This window comes from Phaenicophaeus curvirostris, chromosome Z (genome assembly GCF_032191515.1).
Source record: "Phaenicophaeus curvirostris isolate KB17595 chromosome Z, BPBGC_Pcur_1.0, whole genome shotgun sequence".
Lineage (NCBI taxonomy): Eukaryota > Metazoa > Chordata > Aves > Cuculiformes > Cuculidae > Phaenicophaeus > Phaenicophaeus curvirostris.
Genome location: NC_091431.1, coordinates 6,173,276 through 6,194,544, shown reverse-complemented (window position 1 = coordinate 6,194,544; position 21,269 = coordinate 6,173,276). Strand labels below are relative to the sequence as shown.

The 21,269-nt window shown below is 35.8% G+C and overlaps 1 protein-coding gene across 1 annotated transcript in view; it reads right to left on the bottom strand.

Annotated features, from left to right (window-relative positions):
- The window catches only part of SHOC1 (shortage in chiasmata 1), a 53,821-nt gene extending 34,215 nt beyond the window's left edge, over window positions 1–19,606 (bottom strand). The window contains exons 1-9 of the mRNA XM_069880671.1: window positions 19,562–19,606; window positions 17,838–17,967; window positions 17,200–17,281; window positions 12,213–12,403; window positions 8,405–8,567; window positions 6,470–6,572; window positions 5,608–5,764; window positions 4,163–4,270; window positions 606–735 (exon numbers count right to left, since the gene is read on the bottom strand). Coding sequence (XP_069736772.1) covers window positions 606–735; window positions 4,163–4,270; window positions 5,608–5,764; window positions 6,470–6,572; window positions 8,405–8,567; window positions 12,213–12,403; window positions 17,200–17,281; window positions 17,838–17,967; window positions 19,562–19,606 — 1,109 coding nt within the window. The remainder of the gene's footprint in view (window positions 1–605; window positions 736–4,162; window positions 4,271–5,607; window positions 5,765–6,469; window positions 6,573–8,404; window positions 8,568–12,212; window positions 12,404–17,199; window positions 17,282–17,837; window positions 17,968–19,561) is intronic.
- Between the last annotated feature and the right edge of the window lie 1,663 nt (window positions 19,607–21,269).

The window sequence follows — 21,269 nt, the reverse complement described above, 5'->3', positions numbered from 1 at the left end:
GCCACCCAACCAGGATGAAGAGACAGACAAATTGTTCTATGAGAAGCTGAGAGAAGTCTCACAATTTCTGGTCCTTGCTCTACCTAATCTTGAAAACAAGATGAGAAGAAAAGGGTGAAGCAATCCAGATCCTATGTGAGCATGAAAAGCCTTAAGTTCCATTGCTGAAGGATATCCTGAAAACACAGCCAACAGTTTCTTCCTGTCTCTCCCAGAGATTTTTTAGGTGATATTTGCTGGACAAAGCTTTTTGCCATATGCCTAAATACATACATACACACACATGCAGACTTGCTATATACATAAATATTTACTGTTGCCTACTGCGAATAAAAGGAGATTGGATTTTTAGGCTATTAAGTCCCCCAGGAGAAAAAGGTCTACAGAAGCAACTGTCATTTCCTTTTTCAGGCTCCCTTGAAAAGCCACAGACGTGGACCTTGCATTCTGTTCACTCTTTCATACAAACCACTAAATATATGCAGCTGTCTCACAGAACAAAACCACTAATTCACAGTTAGACTGAAGTTATTCTTGGTCTAGTTTTGAAGATTCATGACCTGGAGGATTTATGACAGGATTTATTACTACATTTTTTTTGTTACCTGTTACCAGTAAGAGGAAAAGGTTCTTCTTGAAGTTCTGGGCACGGAAAATGAACCCACAATCTTTGTTGTCTGCATGGAGGGGTTAAAGGTTCTTCCATTTCATCTTTCAGGTACGGAATGTGTTTAGCTAGAAATTGTATAAAGCCCAAACCAAAACAAAAATAAGAAGTCTAAATCACAAAGCTACTTGTGAATGAAACACACACACACTTAGGAATTTTACAGTAGTGAAGTTTTAGATTAAAACACAAAATATTTTCATGTGACAATTCATTATTTAAGCAACAAAACCTAAATACTTCACATTTAATTTCCAGACAGTTTTGAGATAATAATGTGTCAATCACATTCCTTTACACATTCTGTTATGTAGTTCTGGCTCTGTGATCTTCCAATGTAAGTTGATTTTTATGATAAAATCACAAGGTAGCATGGCTAAAGTTTTGATACTAAGTGTTCACTAAGCGGCTTTCTTATGTAATTTTCACATAAATTAAGTTAATTAGGTGGCAGAGAGATTTTAGACAGTATTGGTGTGCCTGTAAAACTCAAATGAATGGGCTCAGGAACTTCAGAAAAAGTCAGTATTTTAAAGACAAAATTATTCTTTCAAGCAGAATTAGTATGCATTGTAAGTTCTACAGATGACCTCTGAAATGTATTACAACACCAGTTTGTTTTTTCTTTAAAGCAGCACACAAACAAACCTGCAGTGTTGGAAGTCCCCTACAAGTCACTTTTCAGATCCATTTTTTTCCCAATCATATTAAATGTGGACATTTAATGGATTATTGCTCTTTATTTAAATCTAATAAGGAATCTGCATTGGTTGCGACATCACTCCATAAAAACTAGCTGTTTACAAAATTACCCTGGTATTCATCTCTCTGACATTCTTCTAATAATATTTTTCATTAATCTTGAGCAGAAAGTAAAGGTCACAAAAAACACAGTTATGTCATGTTCTGTGAAAACTGACAGCCAGAAAAATTGCAAGTAAATAAGTGCCTCAATAAGGAAAAACCCTTGTAACAATTCCCTATTCATTCCAACAGGCAGTAAACAGCTGCACTCGCAGTACACGCATTGTCCGGCCAACTGGCACAGAGCAGGCTATGAATCAGCCACCTGCCCAACTGCTTGCAGCTGCTCCTAAGAAGCAGATTGTAGGGCAGGAAGGATAAAGGACAGTGTTAGAAAGCCAGGGAACTATAGTATATATTTGCAAATTAAAAAGGTAAATAAAAGTGGTTACAAAGAAACAGACTTGGAATCAGCAAAGTTCCTTTCACATTTACTATGAGAACAAAAAGGTCTTAGTGATCTTCTGCTGTCAGCTTCAGCTTACATATCACTTTCTGTGGCGAGAAACAAATTTAGCATTTTCCTTTGAACCTTCCTTTTCCTTTCAGGAGTTACTGTCTTGGACATCAAAAATTCCTGACATATATAGAAAGAACAATGGTTTTTCTATGGGCAATACTGTTCATTTTCTTGTCTTGTTATTTTTGCCTTTGAGACTGAAACATTTGGACCAGCTGTGCTAATTACACTCTGCCTACACTGAGGGTGCCATTTTGCTTCTTGGAGCATTAATAACTGGATGAATGCCCTTGTCCCTCAACCCCTTTACCAATAAACAATCTCCATATGTAGATGGAGAGGAAGGCAGACAATGCAATGTTTGCAGAAAATGCCATTATTTTATAACTGTTTCTTCTCTGAGTTCAAGTAAACATATTTTGCTTCTGGTCACTCATAAGTAACAAAACTAACCAGAAGGAGAAGACTGTAGGTATCTCTGCTGAATGTTGATGCCTGATAAGAGGAACTTGCATTAGCAAATAGTGTCTTAGCAGGGCACATACAAATTTGCAGTGTTTTATTCTACAAATCTGACTAATACTAAAAAGCACCTCAACAAACCATGAAAGCTTTCTGTGCCACATTGATTGAATCTTGCCTGATTCAATGGCAGAGCTAAGCCAACAAACCAGCAAAAAAGATTAGTGCCATCACTTTCTTTTAAAGACAGTTCAAGACGGTTTCACCACTCATCTACTCCAGAAGAGCGGACAATATCCTAGATTAGACGCCATCTACTTGTTATTACTCTGCACACGAGGAAGGTCTGAAACTGGTCAGATCTACTGCACTTAAGTTCCTCCTGCTTATCATAAGCTTTGGAAGTAAAGAGCCATCGGGTTGCTCACTAGATTTTGATTAGAGTTAATCACACAGGGCAATTATCTCCAGATGGAAGCCAAGTTTAACTTTGTCTTGGTGGGCCAATACATGGTGAGTTTGCCTTCAGCTCTTACATCAGACACTTTAGCTGATAAAATTGCTCCCATCAAAAGTCCAACACAAAACAGTATCAGGAGTTAGCCCAAAGGGGACAGCCATAAGTCCAGTTTAAATCATACTGAAACCAAGACAAGAAGAGATGTCTTGATCTGGAGAAAACTGGAAGCTCCTCAAGGATTTAAATAGATCCAGGATGGAAACTATAAAGTGAACATGCACTGGAGGGTAACACTGCTCCTGTCCAATGCAATAATGATTAGACTTTTTCCAAGACAGAATATATATTAGGATGTGAGATGCATGTTTGTTTAAGTATTGCCACTCTGCCCAGATCACATCCATTTGTAAATGTCACTCTTTGTGCAGGCTTTTTTTGTGTGAAATTGAAGGTGAAAAAATGTCATGAGCACAGCCATTGTTCTGCCTCTCTTAGCCAGCCAACACAACACTGCGAAAACAGTAGGGCTGGCAAGAATATTCATTATTTTGAGAAATTACACGTGGGAACTGAAAAACTTTTAACTGAGTTTGGATAATTGGCCTGAACAGTCAGACACCAACCTCTCTGGCATTGGTATGTGTAACCAGCGTGCCTGACTCCAAGCTGTTGAAGCTGGCTATACATAAAGGATTTCCTGATGCCAGTGTAGGAGAAGCAGGATTAAGTACACACTTCAGCAAACATTCAAGACTTTCTATTCATTTCTGTGGAAGACAGCTCTGGCGACAACATGACTTAATTTCTTGATCACACAGCACTACTGAGGCACTTTACAAACCAAAATGTCTGCAGAGGAGTTTTGAACCTCTAGAAGTTATGAAAGTGGTACTTCTCCTTCAATTGTTCTCCACTACCCTTGTTCAAAAGCATTTATGAAAGAGTTTAACAAGCTTCAAACTGTGCTCTTTGATGCCACAATCTCCCTTAACTTTCCTCTGCCCTCTAAGGGCAGATAAATTGTTAAATAAAAAAAAATCTAAAAAGCTAATAAAGTGCAAAAGATATAGACATCACTTGCAGCCAGAAGCAACATGAAGAAGTTGTAAAGTTTAGCTTTTAAAACTCTTGAAAAGAGTATGGCAATTCCACCTGCTTAAGGTGCAGCTACAAAAGAGTAGATTAAACAGAGCAAATGTTCTTCTCTTGTATCTATATGGGACATGAACTCCCAAGAACAGAATATGGAGACAGTCACTTGAAGAATTTATTTTAAATATCACCTCTTGATATACGTGGATCTTCCTACCTGACTCACAGAATGCCAACATACTTCTGCCGTCACTGGAGCAAACCTCTTCTGGTGTGGGACAATAGTTGGAAATCTCTATTTTGTATGCAATTTCTGCTTTGACATCTGAAGACAGATTTTAAAAGGCGCCATTAATGAACAATTTATTCCTTTTTCTTGTCAGAGCAGGTTTTTAATATTACTCTTTTTTTTTTAATTGAATCTCCATAATATCTTATTATGAAAAATTACAGTTATGATACATAACCCTACATGTGGTAGCTCATTAGAGCAATGCTCAGTCTCATCTCTTAAAGGTGGTGGAAAAAAGCCCCCAATATAATATAGTCATTACCTGAACTATTTAAAATTCTTATAGCTACAGTGATGTGATTTCCAGAACAAGTAGCCAGCTTAAATGTGGTTTACCAGGACTTTGTGTTTGGAGATTCTTTTGCTACTAAAAATTATTCCAATGGAACAAAAACGAATAGGTTGGTGTCTATGTACAAAACCCCCAAACCTCTGCAGTGGAGGCCAAGGTCATTCACCTTGGAACATGTTATGTAGGTTGTGATGAACTAAATGTATCAGAGGAATGCATGTGAAACTGCTTCAGTCAAGTATACACGTTTAAAGGGTTTGTTCCTATGTTCAGCAAGAAACTGGATTACTCCAAACTGCTGCCCTATTAGGATTCAGCAGACACCCTCCACACTCAGAAGCACGAATATTGCTTCTTTGAGCTGCTCTGTGTCCACCAAAAAGGTATTTTTCCTCTATTGTTTAACACAATCATTACAAATTGCCTTTTTAAAATAAAAATAAAGAAATCTAAGGCACTGTCTTTTTCTTTCAACTACACAAAGTAATGTCAGATGTATGGATCCAATAGCCCATAACTGTTATTAAAGTTGCACTTATCTGAAGCATATAAGCCCTACGTAACTTTTCCTAAATTCCTTTCAAGAAATTACTACTGTCATTTAGAAAATTTCTGTTACCCATGAAAATATTTAACTCTTTTCTTTCCCAGAAATTTGCTTTCATGGTTGCAATTACAATGTAATATATTACAAGTAGCTTCTACTGTTTGGCTGAACTACATATAATTCTCTTAAGAATGTCTTTGAAAGTAAATTTAATTACAGATAAGAAAACATATATCTGAATTATTATACGCATATAGACTAGATGTCATGAATCTTGTTTCCAAGATTACAACAAAACCATGGATTGAACCAATTGGCAAATAGTTTACTTCCCCTTGGCTACCTGAGGAGACATCTCTAATACTCAGAAAATTTGGTATAGCACAGTTTGTAATCTGATACAGAGAAATTCTCATTTGATAGGCTGTGATGTAATTCATAAGTGAACTGAATATAAAAGAGGCAGACTGTGTTAAATGCATGCAAATAGAAGGAAAATCAAGACAAGCATTTAAGAAAACCAACCCTCACCTTCTTTGATCACCTCTTTCCACTTGTCTTCATCAGCCACAGTTTCTGGAGCTATAGTTAACAAATCTTTCAGTTCCAAGTATGATGGAATCTTAACAGAATCTGATCTGTCATTGCTGGGATGGCAGAATTCTAACTGAATGGGCAACGTCAAATACTGAAAAATATTCATAACAACAGAATGTTAACTGAATTTCTTTTAATGTTATCATACAGCCAAAGCTTTTCCAAAAATTTTGATACAGCTGAATTCTAAACCAATCCAAGGGCTTATAGGAATGAAGTAATATGACATTTACACAGCATACACAAAGCTTTGCTCGATACAGATTAAAAAAGTAGTATTACAGTATTTCAAGATGAATCAGTGGATTCTGAAGAGGGGATCTAAACTTATCATTTCCAATCAAGTAAAATTCTCACTTATTTCACTGAAAGTTTGTTTTTTAAGATTTTGAAAAATGAAGCAAAAAATAGATTTGACTTCTTTTTAAAAAAAGAAGCCACGGTGGCCCCTCAAATCCCAGAATGTGTCTTGGAACTTTCCTTTTCCCATGTACATGTCATGTATGCTTCCTGTTCTGGTTTATTTTTGTTCTTAGTGTAGCAGCTCCTATATAAAACTGCCAGCACACCAGGTCCCAGGAGAAACAGCTGATCAAAGTGGAGATTCCAAACAACAGCATCCAAGAACTAAACAGACACAAATAATACCAGTGTTTCCTAATCTTGTAAATGTGAAATCTACAAATATTGCAGAAGAATGAAAGGAATTCAGTAAAATGACTTGCAGATGAACTAACATTTACGCATAACATAAATCCATTACTAATATAATTAGTAAGAAATGACATGATGATACCTCTTCATCTTCTACAGACGCAGTACAGAAGGTCTCTTTAATGTCCTGTAATTCCTTTTCACTCTTTTGCATATCCATTTCATTCTGGAAAGTCAAACATACCCTTTAAAAGATCATAAAGTAGTGCAAATTACTTCTTTGTATTACTCCATATCTAAGAATGAGAGCTTTAGCAGTAGCTTTGATACTAAATACATGTTGCAAAAGCTATTTTTTTCTAAATCCATGTTCTTCTAAGAAAGCAATTACAAGGTATGCTGTACCAATCTGTGTAATTAACTGAAATTATTTTTCAATAAGCAGTACACTACATGTGGAATAAAACAACTTTATATTGGCATATTTCTTAAAAATGTTAGACACCTCCTGCCCAATATTAAAATTGTTTAAAATTGTTTGTCATCTCAAGACATAAGTCATGTCATGCAAAAATGCTATTTGCAAAACTGCAGACATAATTTTCTTCTAATGTCAAGTTTTACTGCTCTATACAAAACTTCTGTAGTGCATAACACTAATTATTTTTTGTCACCTTTCGTTTCTCTTTCCAGGCATCACTGAGCACCAAAAATGGCAGAGTGTGCTTGCTATTAATTAAAACAAACCAACAAACTTCCAAAATACCGAGGAGTAAAACTCAGCAGTGAAGCTACCACTTGCCTTCTAAAGCAAGGATACAAAGGAGAACAGGGATGAAGATTTTTAAACCTTGCATGAGGCTTGCCCCTTGTGGCCATTACAGGCACTAGATCTATAACAACATTTTTAGGGGGATAGCTTCCTCCTCTGTTCCCGACACTGCTGTTTTCCTGGAGGAATACGTTAGGCCGAAAAGTAGAAATTGTCCCATGCTTAGCCTTGAGATGGTCACTGATGTTTTTCTTAAGCAGAAATCTGCCTAACTGTATCTCTTTGTCTAAATGCATCTCCCCGTGCACTCCACTGTGAGATTTGGACTCCTATCTTGAAAAGGCTGGTGGATTTGCAAATAAACTGTGAATCAGCAGCTCAGAGCTGTCTCTGCAAGGGTTCACACTAGCATTTTTTTCTCCTGTGACTGGTGTTTTGGACTACCATTGCAGAATTCGGATCATGTTCTCCTCGATGGGTATTTACAGTACTCACAGGTACACGTAGTCTTACATCCAAGACTCACAGTGAGATCATGGCTCATGTTTGAAAAAACAGGCAGACAACCCCAACATAGGTGCAGTTAAACCAGTTAAGATCTGCTCTGCCTGGCTTGTGAATCATGCAACCCTATCAAGTGCAAAGGAAGCTATACAAGTCACCCAGACATGAATAAATCAAGGCTAAATTTAACCAAACTTCATTAATGTATGTATACAGATGAATGTATTTACAAAATATTAGGCACATCCTGAACATGACAAATACCTGTTCCAATGTACTAGTTTGTTCAAATTACTGACATAATTCAGGTAAACTCAATCAACCTAGAAATAGAAAGTGGGCAAATACATAATAATATCTAATATTTTAACCTGAAGAAATAGAGTACAGCAGTGTCAGAGCATGGATTTACTGACAGTGTGACTGAGAGGACTGAAGGAACATGGAAGCATGTGTAAAATCCTGGCCCACTAAATTTAGTAGCATTTACTGATGAGGAATCAGCCCATCTGAGAGAACAGGTTCCTTAAGGATGGGCATTTTTTCAGCTTTCCAAAACTAAAATTCTGAGCACATCTCACACCTACAGAATGTAAAAAGGACTTAATTTCACTTCTCCAACTTTCTTAAATAATGCATATAAATTTTATCCTAGTAATTTTTCCATAATAAAGAAGAAATGGTGAAGTCTTTACCTGTTGGAAATATAAATTAAAAAGTTAATGCAGAATAGAAGATGTTAGTGGCATTATACACAGCGTATTATTTAAGTTTAATACTATACAACAACTTGTAGAAGACCTGAAAATGTTCTCTTCCATTAAATTCTGTTCTTCATGATTGAAAAGGGGATCTTTCACTAAAAAGAGCTGCAGTCTACTCAGAAGTACAGATGAAGTAGGCAGTTTTTTACGAAAACTTTCAAGATCGTCAATAAAAACAAGTTCCTCTTCCATATATAAATCTGAGTAAAAGTAAGAAAAAATGTATTAACAGATTATATAAACATAGTAAGAATTATCAGAATAATAAGAATTCCTGAGCAATTGTTGGAATGCTGTAAATTAGCAAACCAATTATTAGCAAACCAATAGCTAATTTTTACTTTAAATATTTTAGGGTTTTTAAGTTTTCAGTGCAACAAAGTTTAGACTTTCAATGGTTCACATAATAAACTATGATTTAGTGGGGCTTTTTGTCGCGTATAGCAGCTCTTAAAAGGAGAAAGTACTTTCTATTCCTTCCCTTTTTTGAATTGCAAAGTACGATAAAGAAACTTCTGAGGTAGGTTTCGTTGAGAAACTTAGTCCAGTGCAATTTTCAATGTAGAAATACTGCAGTCTTTCTATAAACATCTAAACCTCTAATTCTGAAGCATCAAAAAATTTATTTGCAATATGAGTAGAACAAAAAATAGCTTACAAATTATTACAGTTTCAAGAAGATGACATTATAGACATAAAAGTCTTTTGAATTTAGACTACTACTCTCCATGAGACAGAATTAATGCAATAATCATAACTTTACTTGATGCAATCCTTTATATCTGCAATATAGTACACACAGATATCGCACATACATAATGCGTATATAATGGAAAAGGGAAATCTTTGTTCTTACTTATTGTTTACCAACATGCAAGACTTCTCATTCTGACATCCCCTTTCCACATGCATGTCTCCCTATCTGTAATAAGCCTTCCTTCCTACTGGCTGGAAATGATAGATACCGATTATGTTCCCCTCAAACTGTTTTATTCTGTCAACACAAACAGATCCCCATACAGGGATCTATCAATTAAAAAATAAATGCATTGTTATAAAACACCTCTGTATAATGAGATGAACAGTTCATGAGAGGCTACTCAAGCTTCTAGTAGCCCAAAAAACTTAAAATCTCTCTAATAAACAATTTTTACATCTTTACTAATACAATATACAAAATTACTGGTCTATTAGTCTTCTTTTTCTTCAAGCAACTAGGAAAACACAGTAGGATGTACTTCATTATTCAGGCAACCAGTGGTTGCAAAATTTGGAAATTTGGTGTTAAAGACTGCTTCAATAATATAAACTTGATCATGCTATCCTCAAATAGTATCTCATTTAAGTTTTGTTAAATCAAATAAAGCAGGATAACTTCTAATATCCTAACACTAAAAGCAACCAAGTAAGGTACAACATTGCCTTTGATTGCATATTACAAATGGAGCAACAAATGATCTGAAATTCACAAATCCCAGTGTTTGAAACCCACACAAAACCAGACCAGATTTCCACTTTGTGATTTTTGGAAGTGCTGTTCCACTTTTTTTAAGATGCTTATTTTTCAGAATTGTAACTTGAATGCAGTATCATAATTTTCCCTGATCCAGTAATTTCTGATTATCAAAGCACTTAAGAAAAGAATTGGCTTAAGCATGTGCTCAAGTACTTTATCAATCAGGGAGCAAGCATTCAGTTTACATTTGAATACGGGTTTCACTGCTAGTGCTATCACGTGCTAGTGCAAAGTTAGGGCTCTTCAGCTTAATGGTACAAAGATGGTTGTCATTCTGCTGTGACCTCTTTCTCATAACAGACATATGGAAAACAAAAAGGCTATTGACAGCATGCTAAACATTGAGAACTTGTTTGTAATCTAATACAAATCTAATGTAATTGGGCAGAAGACTGAGACTCTACAGTTACTGGCTGAACCAAATTAAGCTTTTAGCCCTTCCATTCAATGTGCTTCATATGTCACAATTTTAACTTACTTAAGGTTTCCCACTGTGAATGGATAATATATCAGCTACATTTTAAATCTATGCATAACCCATTACACTAAACTTCACAACCTTATTGGAAACTGTCTTTGCTTTAGACAAGAACCTTTAAATACTCTAGGTCTTAGTATTATATGCATTTTTCCTCATGCTACTTATCAAAAAGTGAAATGACTGAAGAAATTGATTTTGCTCTCTGAAAGGAAGAAAAGGGTTACATTAACAGAAATAACCATGGAACATTTTAATATGCAGCAGCTGCTAGGAAAAAAAACAACAACTCCTGCAGCAATAAAACAAGCTATTTAGAATTAAAACATAACCTTCCTCTAATGGAAAACAGATTTAAAATGTTTACTTCAAATACTGTATCATGTTTTTCTTTTTTTTTCTTTTATACAGGTTAGATAATTACGTCGTATCACCTATAATATTCCATTTCCAATAAATTTTATCTATTACTACATTTCCATGTTTTTGCACTTTCTGTATATATCTTCCTGCCTTTAGTGAAATCTTGTCAGTCATGTGCTGCTAGCAGACTAGCTGGCATTAATTACCAGGTTCTCAATGACACAAATCAGCCTGCAGTTCTTTTGTAATGGAAGCCTTTAAAATTGCTAGAATTAATACTTCCCTTAAAAGTCAACAGACTTTTGCTAACATTTGCTTCTTTAACCTAAACAGAAGGTGAGAAAAAGGATTGCCGATGACACATCAGTTACATGGAAAGATAATTGTTGATCTGCTAAATCAATAGACTTGTCACCAAAATAGTGCATAATTTAATATTCTTCCCTTCCAAAAAAAAAAATCCAGTCTCTTTAGCTTGCCTGTTTATGTTTGTTTAACCACAATAGCAATCTGTAACTTCAAAAAAATAAAATGCATTATGAAATTAATACTTTTTTTCCCCAGGTCTTTTGTCCATGGAAATTTATCCCTCTTATTCGTTTCTAAATCAATAGCTAAGTTATGAGAAAGCATCAGAATTACTTTCATTATCTTTGTAAGCACTAATTCTAGAGAGCTTTATAAATTATTGAAACCTTCTGTCAAATGTCAAAAAAACCCCAAACTCAAACCAGATAATTGCTTAATCAGATGAATTAAGATTATTGTCTTTCAATTATTAACTGTAATACACTTGCACGCATAATAGTGTATTCCTAGTAAAAATGATCTTCTACAATATTGTAACACAAGAATTATACCCCTCCTTTGCGAGACTGTGCAAAAAAGCTCTTAGTAAATGATTGCATTACTTCCCTTTTCTGAGGTAATATTGCGGACAGGTTGAAAAAAAAAACCACCTGGGAGTCCATAATAATAAATCATAATGCAGTTGAATCAAAGACTTTCTCAACATTTTGCTTCCTGTGATCAGTGACCACTACATCTACCAAGGTGCTGCTAATTATAGAAATGAGAAATCACATAGGACCTCTGCCCAATTTGAACTCTGTTCATCCCAGTAACACAGCAGAAACTGCTTACATCTTTTCCTTGACGTGGTAAAAGAACATCCCTTAGTGTAAAATTTTATTGAAATACAAAGGATTGTTAACATTTTGATCAAGGCCTGATAAGATCTACTTATTGTAACACTTTTCTACCATATATTTGATCAGCCTGAAACTTCTTCTGGCTTGCGTCTATCTTGAACTATTAAGAAAATCCCTGTTACTCCAGGGAATAAATCTCTCTTAATTGGTTATAGCTTTTGCAATTGCAAAGGCTGTGACCACCCAAATGACCTCTTCATGGGTAATGCACAAAAATCACAGAAGCTCACAAGCTAACTCCATAGTAAGTTAGAAAACAGTGACTCAATTGCTTTACCTTGCCATTGTACTTTAAATTCAGTGACACACTGAGTCTTCAAATAATTTTCTTGGATAGATTCTTCCTTAAGAACAATTTCCTTAAGTAAAAAAGATTCTTCTGTGGCATTCTGAGAGCAGGGATTTGAACTTGGAATAACTTCGGCTAATTCATTGCTAACATGGAACTCCAGAGAAGAGAGAGGTTTCCTAAAGAGCAGCAGAAGAAAAATCTGATACATAAGCTGTAATTAAAGCCCTCTCATAGAGTCCTCAGTGAATAAATGGCTCTCAAAAAGATAATCTTAAGAACTTCCATAATGACCGTATTTACTGAGGAAGATCAGATATTACAGAGTCGTTATTACTGTTCACTAGATCCACTGTCAAATGAGATGTTTAATTTTTCCCCAAGAAAAAGCCCTTTAAGTTTACCCCCAGCGTTAAACTGAACAAAAGGACAATGGATGGAAAAAACCATCAAGCCTATTGATGCCACAACATTTATGACAAAAATATGCTGCTGGGTTAAATGTATAACTGTGTTCCAAAATGAGCACAGAAACTGCAAGTGCAGCAGTAATTGCAACAGGAAAAGGATAGGATAAATGGAAAAAACAAAAACATTTCATTTTTCTGTTGATTTTCATATTCATCTTAATAATACTATTATTTGTTAGGAAAAAACTGCTTGCCAAAAATCGCAGCCGAATCATTTGAGTACAGAAAAAAAATTATTGTCCTGAGCTAATTAAGCATCTGGACAGAATATTTGTAATTGTTAATTAAAATGTGGACTTGTTAATACTATTTTATTCATATAAATTGACCAGAACAATAAACTGACTCTTACTGATAAGTTCTGACATTTCTGAAGAACTGAAATTTTTGCTTATTTATACTTAGTGAACTTAATATTCTAATTTTAGACACTGATTTCTCAACTGTGCATCCTATTAATTTATTAAGTTTTTAAAATAATCCTCTGTATTATGGAACCTTGCTATTTGCTAGCCATCTGGAGGTCAGTCTCATAAATGGAATCAGTATATGAGTACACCTCTGAATTTCAGCAAAGACCATGACTCAGCAGCAACATTGGGGAATCTATACTACACATCTTTAAAAAAATCACCTACTTTACAATGCAGTATGACTCAGAAGCTAATTTTGAAAATATAAGTAGTATAGTTCACAAGCAATAACTATGCAGTATTGATGAGAATTACTGTTCAGACTTTGAGAGAGCATAAGCCTTTGGCAATCCATGAACCTTAGAACACTGTGCCAACTTACAAAAAGGCCAACCTCACTGAAATCAATGAGTTTCCCTACAGTTTTACCGACAGATCATGTCTCAGTGAGCTGCTGATTTGAGACCACATGGGCCAGCCTCTTCCAAAGTCAAGCCCTTAGTAAGGGTGTTCTGGAAAATTATTTTAAATGACAGACTACTTTAAGTATGGAAACATATGTTCAAGGTATGTAGCTATGCTCGTACAATGTTTTGAACAGAGAAGGCACTACATTAGAATTCATGTATTTAGCTTCAATTAGATCGTTACCATAAGAAGTAAAACTTTCAGCAGTGTCTTTGAAATATGGAGTTGAGTCCCACCACCAAACGCAGCCTGGCAATAAAGTTCATGTACTGAAGCTAGCAAGGGGGTTTATCCACTTAAGTAATTTAGCAGTTTATCTTCCTTATCTCCTTTCCGCGCAAGGGCCATTTCTCTCACACATTCTTCCCCCTTATCTCTAACTCCTTGCTCCTTATTTCCCAGTCTTACTCCAATTAATTTTTCACTGGTATACAGACTAAGTACATTTTAAAATACACTAAGTGAAATAATCTCAGTTTTTCTGTAACTGGAATCTAGGACTTGCACTGATTTCCTCAAATTTATCTAGATATTATGACTAGAGACTAACATATAGAAGTATATCAAATGCTGTTTGGTCTAATAAAACTTCCTCATTCTTTACATTAAATATCCCTTGAGATGCAAGCTACCTGATTTTTTAATTGCTCACTATTGATAACTAAAACACACTGTGCACTTATAATAACTTCTTCAGGAGTGTTTTTATTCTGTTACTGTTATTAGTCTAGACAATGTCTTGGGTATCTTTGCATGGGTTCTGCAGCATCTTCATCATGGTTATCGCCCTCTGAAGATGCAAAAGTGATTCCATTACATATAATCTTATATTTTTCTGAATATGCAGAATATAGTTTCACTTGTTCTTCAGTACAGCTTTTGACATTAATCTAAACCTATAGTTCAAGCCCCTTGTAAGGCAGAATGATTTCAGATGCAATTCATTTTGCAATTACTTTTTTGTCATAAAATCTCAAAATCTATATAGTTTCTTTAAAAATGTGGGTGCATGGGCTACACTGATAGATTGCTGGACTGAATTAAAACCTGAAAATATAATCAAATGCTTTCAGTTCACAGGATCACAGAATCAATAAATGGTTGAGATGCGAAGGCACCTCTGGAGGTTATCCAGTCCATTTCCAGTTAAGCTATTAAAATGCATCTCCAAAATAACATCGCAAGGATGGTTTTGGCAACCTAAACAAGTAAATATTTTTTTTAACTTTGACTTTGCTATTTCTATGGCATAATAAAATTTCTGCATCCATGCAAAATTGTTCTTTCCTTCCATGTTGTTATTTCTTTTTTTTATTTTTCCATTCTTTCAAGTTCAGCGGTTAACATTAGCCCAACTTTCACATAACACATCTTCTTTGTACCTCAGGTGTTAGGGGACAGTTAGGGCTCCAGGTCCAAGCTTTCAAAAATACTCAGACATTTCTTCACTTAGCAGTGTAAGCCTGAGGATGAGATGCAAGGGAGGGCCTGTACAGCTAAAAGTTAGCCACTTCCAACATCTGTTCATTATCTGAACCCTACAGAAACATGAAATGATAGCAGGAGAATGGTTGTTTGTCTATAGAGTGTATTTTCCAGTAACCCAGGAAAGGAACAAAACCATCACAAGGAAGCCGAATCAATTCTCCTACAAAGCCTTATAAAATATTTATCTCACTACTGTGTTCAGAAGGCAAAGACAAGTGTTATGGACCCAAAGGACCAAACCTGAGAACATTGAAGTTATTTGTTGCTTTTTCTTTTTCAGCAAAGAAAAAGGGAAGTTCTCTTAAAAAATCCTATCAAAGTAACATTGGAATTTACAAAGGAAGTCACTGAAATGTCAGAAACCTTTCAACTGGACTTTGAACCTGTTTAAAAACTGACACTATGTTATGTCCTGCTGGGTGTTTGGTAAAGCTGGGATCAAAATTTTACTTTTTTTTCCCAAATATTCTGGTTGACTGAGTAATGAAAATTTTTCAATGCTACCATCTTCTCCACTAAGTCCAAGGCTGTAGGCCATTAAACAAAATCCAGTTGAACACAAATAAACTATCTTGGATATTTCTAGTAGCACTGTGAAAAAAACCCAGAAAATGAACTCACCAACATTCACAAAATTCCAATGAAAATGGTGATATAATTTACATTCTCTGAACAGAAGCACAATACGCATGCTGGCTGCCTGTCGAAGACATCGAACTCCTAGTCTTTCAAAGAATTTACCATTTTTTCATGCCAAAGCACTGGTAGTCTTCAAACCACTTCAGTTAATGAGCACTCAGCTTGTTCAGGTCTTCCAGAAAATAAGAGGACTAAATGGATAACTGCAGATTTTTGCGTTCAAATTACTTGCCCAAAACTACAACAAATTCTGGAGGCAGCATTTGACTTGCTTAACCAAGCTCCAGGAATTAATGATACTAGGAAAACAAAACCTCTCCAGAGACTACTATGATTATTAGCTACCGATCGATGAATTTGCACAGAATAACATCAAGAGAGTTAACTGTCCTTTTAAACTAAGGGCAAAGATTTTTTTTTTCCCAAAAAATCTCCCATTGTGTGCTTTAAATTCTGGTTTTCCTCTCCTGCAGTAATCGTTTTTGAAGAGCTATGCACTTCTTTTTCATGCAGTACCGCTCCCACAGGAAGAGCAGCTTGCCTTTACTCCAACAGAGGCCAGATTTCACAGCCAGACATCATTCTCTGCACAGCACTGATCCACTCTATAAGCATGATAACTTCTGTACCATGAATGAGCAGAGGGTTATGGCAAGAAAATTATGCACAGCAATGCAATAAAAGACTGCATCAACATGAGATCACAGAACTATAAGGCACTGGCAAGCCTGGTGCTGTCATTTTCAGTACAAGATGACTTCATTCTCTAACTACAAATTTTCTTCTCAACCATTTTTCTATGCTTATTTTAAGATTTCTAGATTTTAGACTAGCCTGTAAAAGCACAAAAGTAATTTCTCTATTTCTATCATTCTCTATTTCTATCATTTCTATCATTCTCTCTAACTTGAGAGCAGAAATATACACAATTTACTGGTTTCACAGAAGCATAATTTTCTTTTATATCTTATGTATGCTGTAAATGTTGTGTTGGAAACCTGGTTTTAAAATGAACTCTATTTCAGAGCTCGTCTGATACATCTTGACTTTATATGCATAAATTTAAAATAGATCTGCCTATCTTCATTTGCTCTAATGCAACTGTGACTTTTTATAGCTGCCTTTCAGAGATTTATAAATACCTTTCTTCAAATAGCTTCATCTACAGCTGCAAGATATAATTGACTTAGAGAGGGAGCAGGAAAAAAGGTTTATTTTCATGTTCAGGCACAGATTTCAGAGACATTCTCCAGTGTCATTAATAGGTTACACAACCATTGCAAAAATGAGATAAAAAAGCAGAGAACTCCATAAAACGCAGTACTAGTTTTACAGAAAAAGCCATCTTGAAGCTACATGGGTGCAGCTCCAGCACACGCGCAGTTGCTACTGTTAGAAAACATTTCCATATTCTATTATCATAGTTGGTTTATGATTCACAAAGTACTTGAATGGTATCAAAGGAATCATATATGTTTTTAACTTAAGGTTACTGACTTTTCCAGGAAATCCTCAACAGATAAACTTCTCTTCCATAGACCCAATACTGAAATATCAATCATGTTCTGTGTTGAAGTAACTGGAATAAAAACAGAGAAAAAGAACCACACAGAAAAAATTAAAAGTAACACTTATTTTTATGTATTGAGCAAACCATTGCAGGGGCTAACTAAACTTCACATAGGATACACATAAGAAACAAGGCTTTTAGTTTCTGCTAGCAATAGCATATGTAAATACACCAGAAAGACGAAAATATTTTTATATATATGTTTACACCTTCACGCTTGGATGTCCCCAGTTTTTCTGCACCTCAAACCCTCAGCAGAATCCTTCAGACTTCTCAGATTTAGCATTTCATTTATCTCTGATCATTGCTTTTATTCTGAAACCACATGCCCAGACAGAAAGATTTCCAGAGCTCTCTACAAAATAATAAGATGTAATTCTCATTCATGGTGCCACGCACAAATAAGTATCCACTAGGCAGTGAATATGGTCTACCTTTAAGAGCTATATGAACTGACATACTGCTACTTCATTTGTGTTTTTTATTAAACTTAACACATTATGCACAAACACAAGCTCTTCCTTTAACCCACAGCAAATCTAAACTTAAGGAAAACAGAACCTACTTCTAGTCCATGGCTTCCTATACTTATCATGAGAAAAGAGTCCAGTGAGATGATACTTTTCATCTTGATATAAACAGGGAGGAAAGCAAAGTGACAATCTCCAGATGGAAAACTTCTGCCTTGCCATGCTCTGCACAAAAAAGGCATGTGAAAAAATAAGAGAGACTTTCCGATCTTTTTCTTTTTGCACTCTACCTCTTCAAACAGTGCCCCAGTTTTCCAGTGGTTTCTACTAGAACATGATAGTTTAAATTTAGACATTAATTTTTTAGAAAACAGACACAGTTCAAACTAAGAGAAAATATTAACATTGATCTGACCTCATATTTAACCCCTCATCTAAACTTCTGCATATGCAAAATAACACATATGCTTAGCTATACTTACCTAAACTTTGTGTATCTTAACATGTGATTATCTTAACACTTACAACTGACATTTGTGTATAAGCTGACCAGAAACAATTTAAAATCATTCCTGTTCTTGCTGTTCTAAGGGCTCACTAAACACTTCTACCACTTTTCATTTATTCTGTTGCCAGCACTGCTCTACGCCTCAAAATTCAGGCAAGAAAAGCTACAAATTTTACATCTTCTCTACTGCACAGTAGCACACAACAGGTTTTGCTAACACATCTGTATTTTATACACAAGTAACATAGAAACATCTGAAGATCAAAATGAATTGAGCTAGAATGAGAAGTTTTTCACACAAATATTGAAGAGAGATTGCAAACTGTGGAAGTCACCATAGGAAAAGAAGTTATTGTTGCTAAAATTGAAGAAAACACTAGGCACATACTCTATGGAACAATTCCTGCACTCTAAAGAAAGGGATGTGGGCAATGTGTTTCATAATGGATCACAGTTTACCCACAAATACTATTGCTGGACCCCCTCCCAGGCTGCATTTCTCCAGCCATGTGCCAGGAGCACTTGTGTATGTACTTGCACTCTCCCTGCACATTTGAAGGCATCATATCTTGGTACTTCATTCTTCTGCTCACACACAAGAAGTTTCCCCTCTTGGCAGATCCCCACTCTGACAGGACAAGATTTTTATTTGGCTCATAGCTTGTCTTTGAAAATATGAACAAGTAAAAACTCAGTTGAGTAAGACAGCGTGCTTCAGTGATAAGCAGTTGACAACATCACACAGATGTAGAAAAGAAGGAAGAAAAGCAAGACTTCATAAGTTTTCTGTCCGAACTGATCAACATCTATAAAGCCACAACAGTCACTATAGGTCTGAAGAAACATCTGGTCTTCATTAATTCAATCTAAAGCAATATAAAAACTCTTCCCTGTCATCAGTAGGGAATACAGTGTGTGTACACTATCCCAATACATATTAAAGTAGCTAGAAAATAAGATGCATTCTCAAAGAAGGTAATTAATTTAATTTTATACACTAGAAGGCAAAGTATACTCTGCAAAAGAAAACTCTAAGCAGGAAAGTGGTTGTAAAACACAACTATTAGTGCAACAGAAACTAAAAAAAAAAGTTGATATGCTTCAGTTTTGACTAAATTGTACTTTACCTCTTCATTAAAATATACTGTAATCACTTCACTATGGTACCTCAGCAAGTGCATATAACAACCTCACTGAAACAGAATTCCTAGGAAAGTAGTTCCCTGTACCTTTTTTTAATGTGCACTCTATCTTTTCTTCAGGTACTGCCATGTTTCCTTCAGAATACTAAGAGAAATAATAAAATCATACCTCATACAAATAGTCTGTTGAATGATACTTTAAAGCTGCAAACATCTTGCTTTGTGATGTTTTCAACACTTCACTAGTCTAGAAGATACACAGAATATGGAGTAGTTAAAAACTTTCGACCTCATGCAAAAATGTGGAAAGAGAAGGCTGAAATTAAGTTGCAACAAGAATAACTTTACAATTTCTGCTAGCACATGCATCTTGGATGGAATTTCCTGCAGAAAGCTACTCAAAGCATTCAGAGCTCCTTGTTTGGACAGATGTAACAGATGAACCACAGAACACAGACCCTTGATTTTTATCCAAAGGGACCAGACTTTTGAGGTTTTTTTTTAGCTATGTCTCTTGCTCTTTGTTTCACAGTAAGCCTTTCAAACCATTAAGTGATTATAAGCAATAAAAACTACCTCCTCAAAACAATAATTATGAGGCATGAACTGATTCAATTAATATTTATGGATTCTAAACTAGCTTTTAAAGATGGTAGTTCAGGTATCTAAACTGTAATCATATATATACGAAGGAATTTTTTTTTGCTAGTCCTTCAGCTTTACAAGGGAAAAGGCAATGGTATTGCTTAGTTATGAGCAGGTTAGTTATGAGCATCAACACTCGATGTTTCTGATGCTCAAGTGTGCATAAGGTAAGAGAATCATAGAATCATAGAATCATAGAATCATAGAATCATAGAATCATAGAATAGTTTGGGTTGGAAGGGATCATGTCATCTAAACATCATGCCATCTTAAACATCATCTAGTTCCAGCCCCCCTGCCATGGGCAGGGACATCCCACTAGCTCAGGCTGCCCAAGGACCCATCCAACCTGGCTTTGAACGCCTCCAGGGGTGGGGCAGGAACAGCTTCCCTGGGCAACCTGTCCCAGTGCCTCATCACCCCCATCGTGAAGAAATTCCTCCCCATGTCTAGTTTAAAACTGCCCCTCTTCAGTTTATACCCATTGCCCCTAGTCCTATCACTACCAGCCTTTGTAAACAGTCCCTCCCCAGGAACAAGAATACTTGTTCTTAATTAAAATTAGGTAGGAGAGTCAAGGCTAAAGTAAGACAATTCTATCCAAAGCGTGTGTGATATAAATGAAACTTAACCAATGTGAATTGCAGGACCACATGGGAAACTTGTGGCAGAAGGCTGTCTTCATATATATATGTAGGTATCGGTACGGTAGGTATCAGTAACACAACATTAAAATCACGTAGGTAACAGCACTGGTAATACCAGATTTGGGTATGGATGTAACAGAATTGGGACCAATGAGGAAACAGTAACTAGGGGCTGGTTGCTCACCTGAAAGGAGTCTGGGTGGAGAAAAGGAATTGCCAGGGAGCTAAAAAGGTGGGTTCAAGAAAAAACACAAAACAGGGAGTAGGATATAAAACAAGACAGAGAGCAAAGTAGAGGGGAACTTTCTAATCGAAGGAATGTGGATGATTATAGAGACAGCAGTGAACCCAACCTGCACACCAATGCTGGTGATACTAAGCAAGACACTTTGGAAAAGCTGCTGATCCTCCATCAGGTCTGTGTCCAACAGACTAGGGATGCATTTGTAAGGAAAGATAAATTTGTACTTCAATACTAAGCGCAGGAGGGCAGAGAACAGAGCTGTGACTTAATAGTACTAATGTATAGCAGTTATTAGATTTCTTTATATCAATAGACGCCTCCATACAAATTCTAAGCAATGG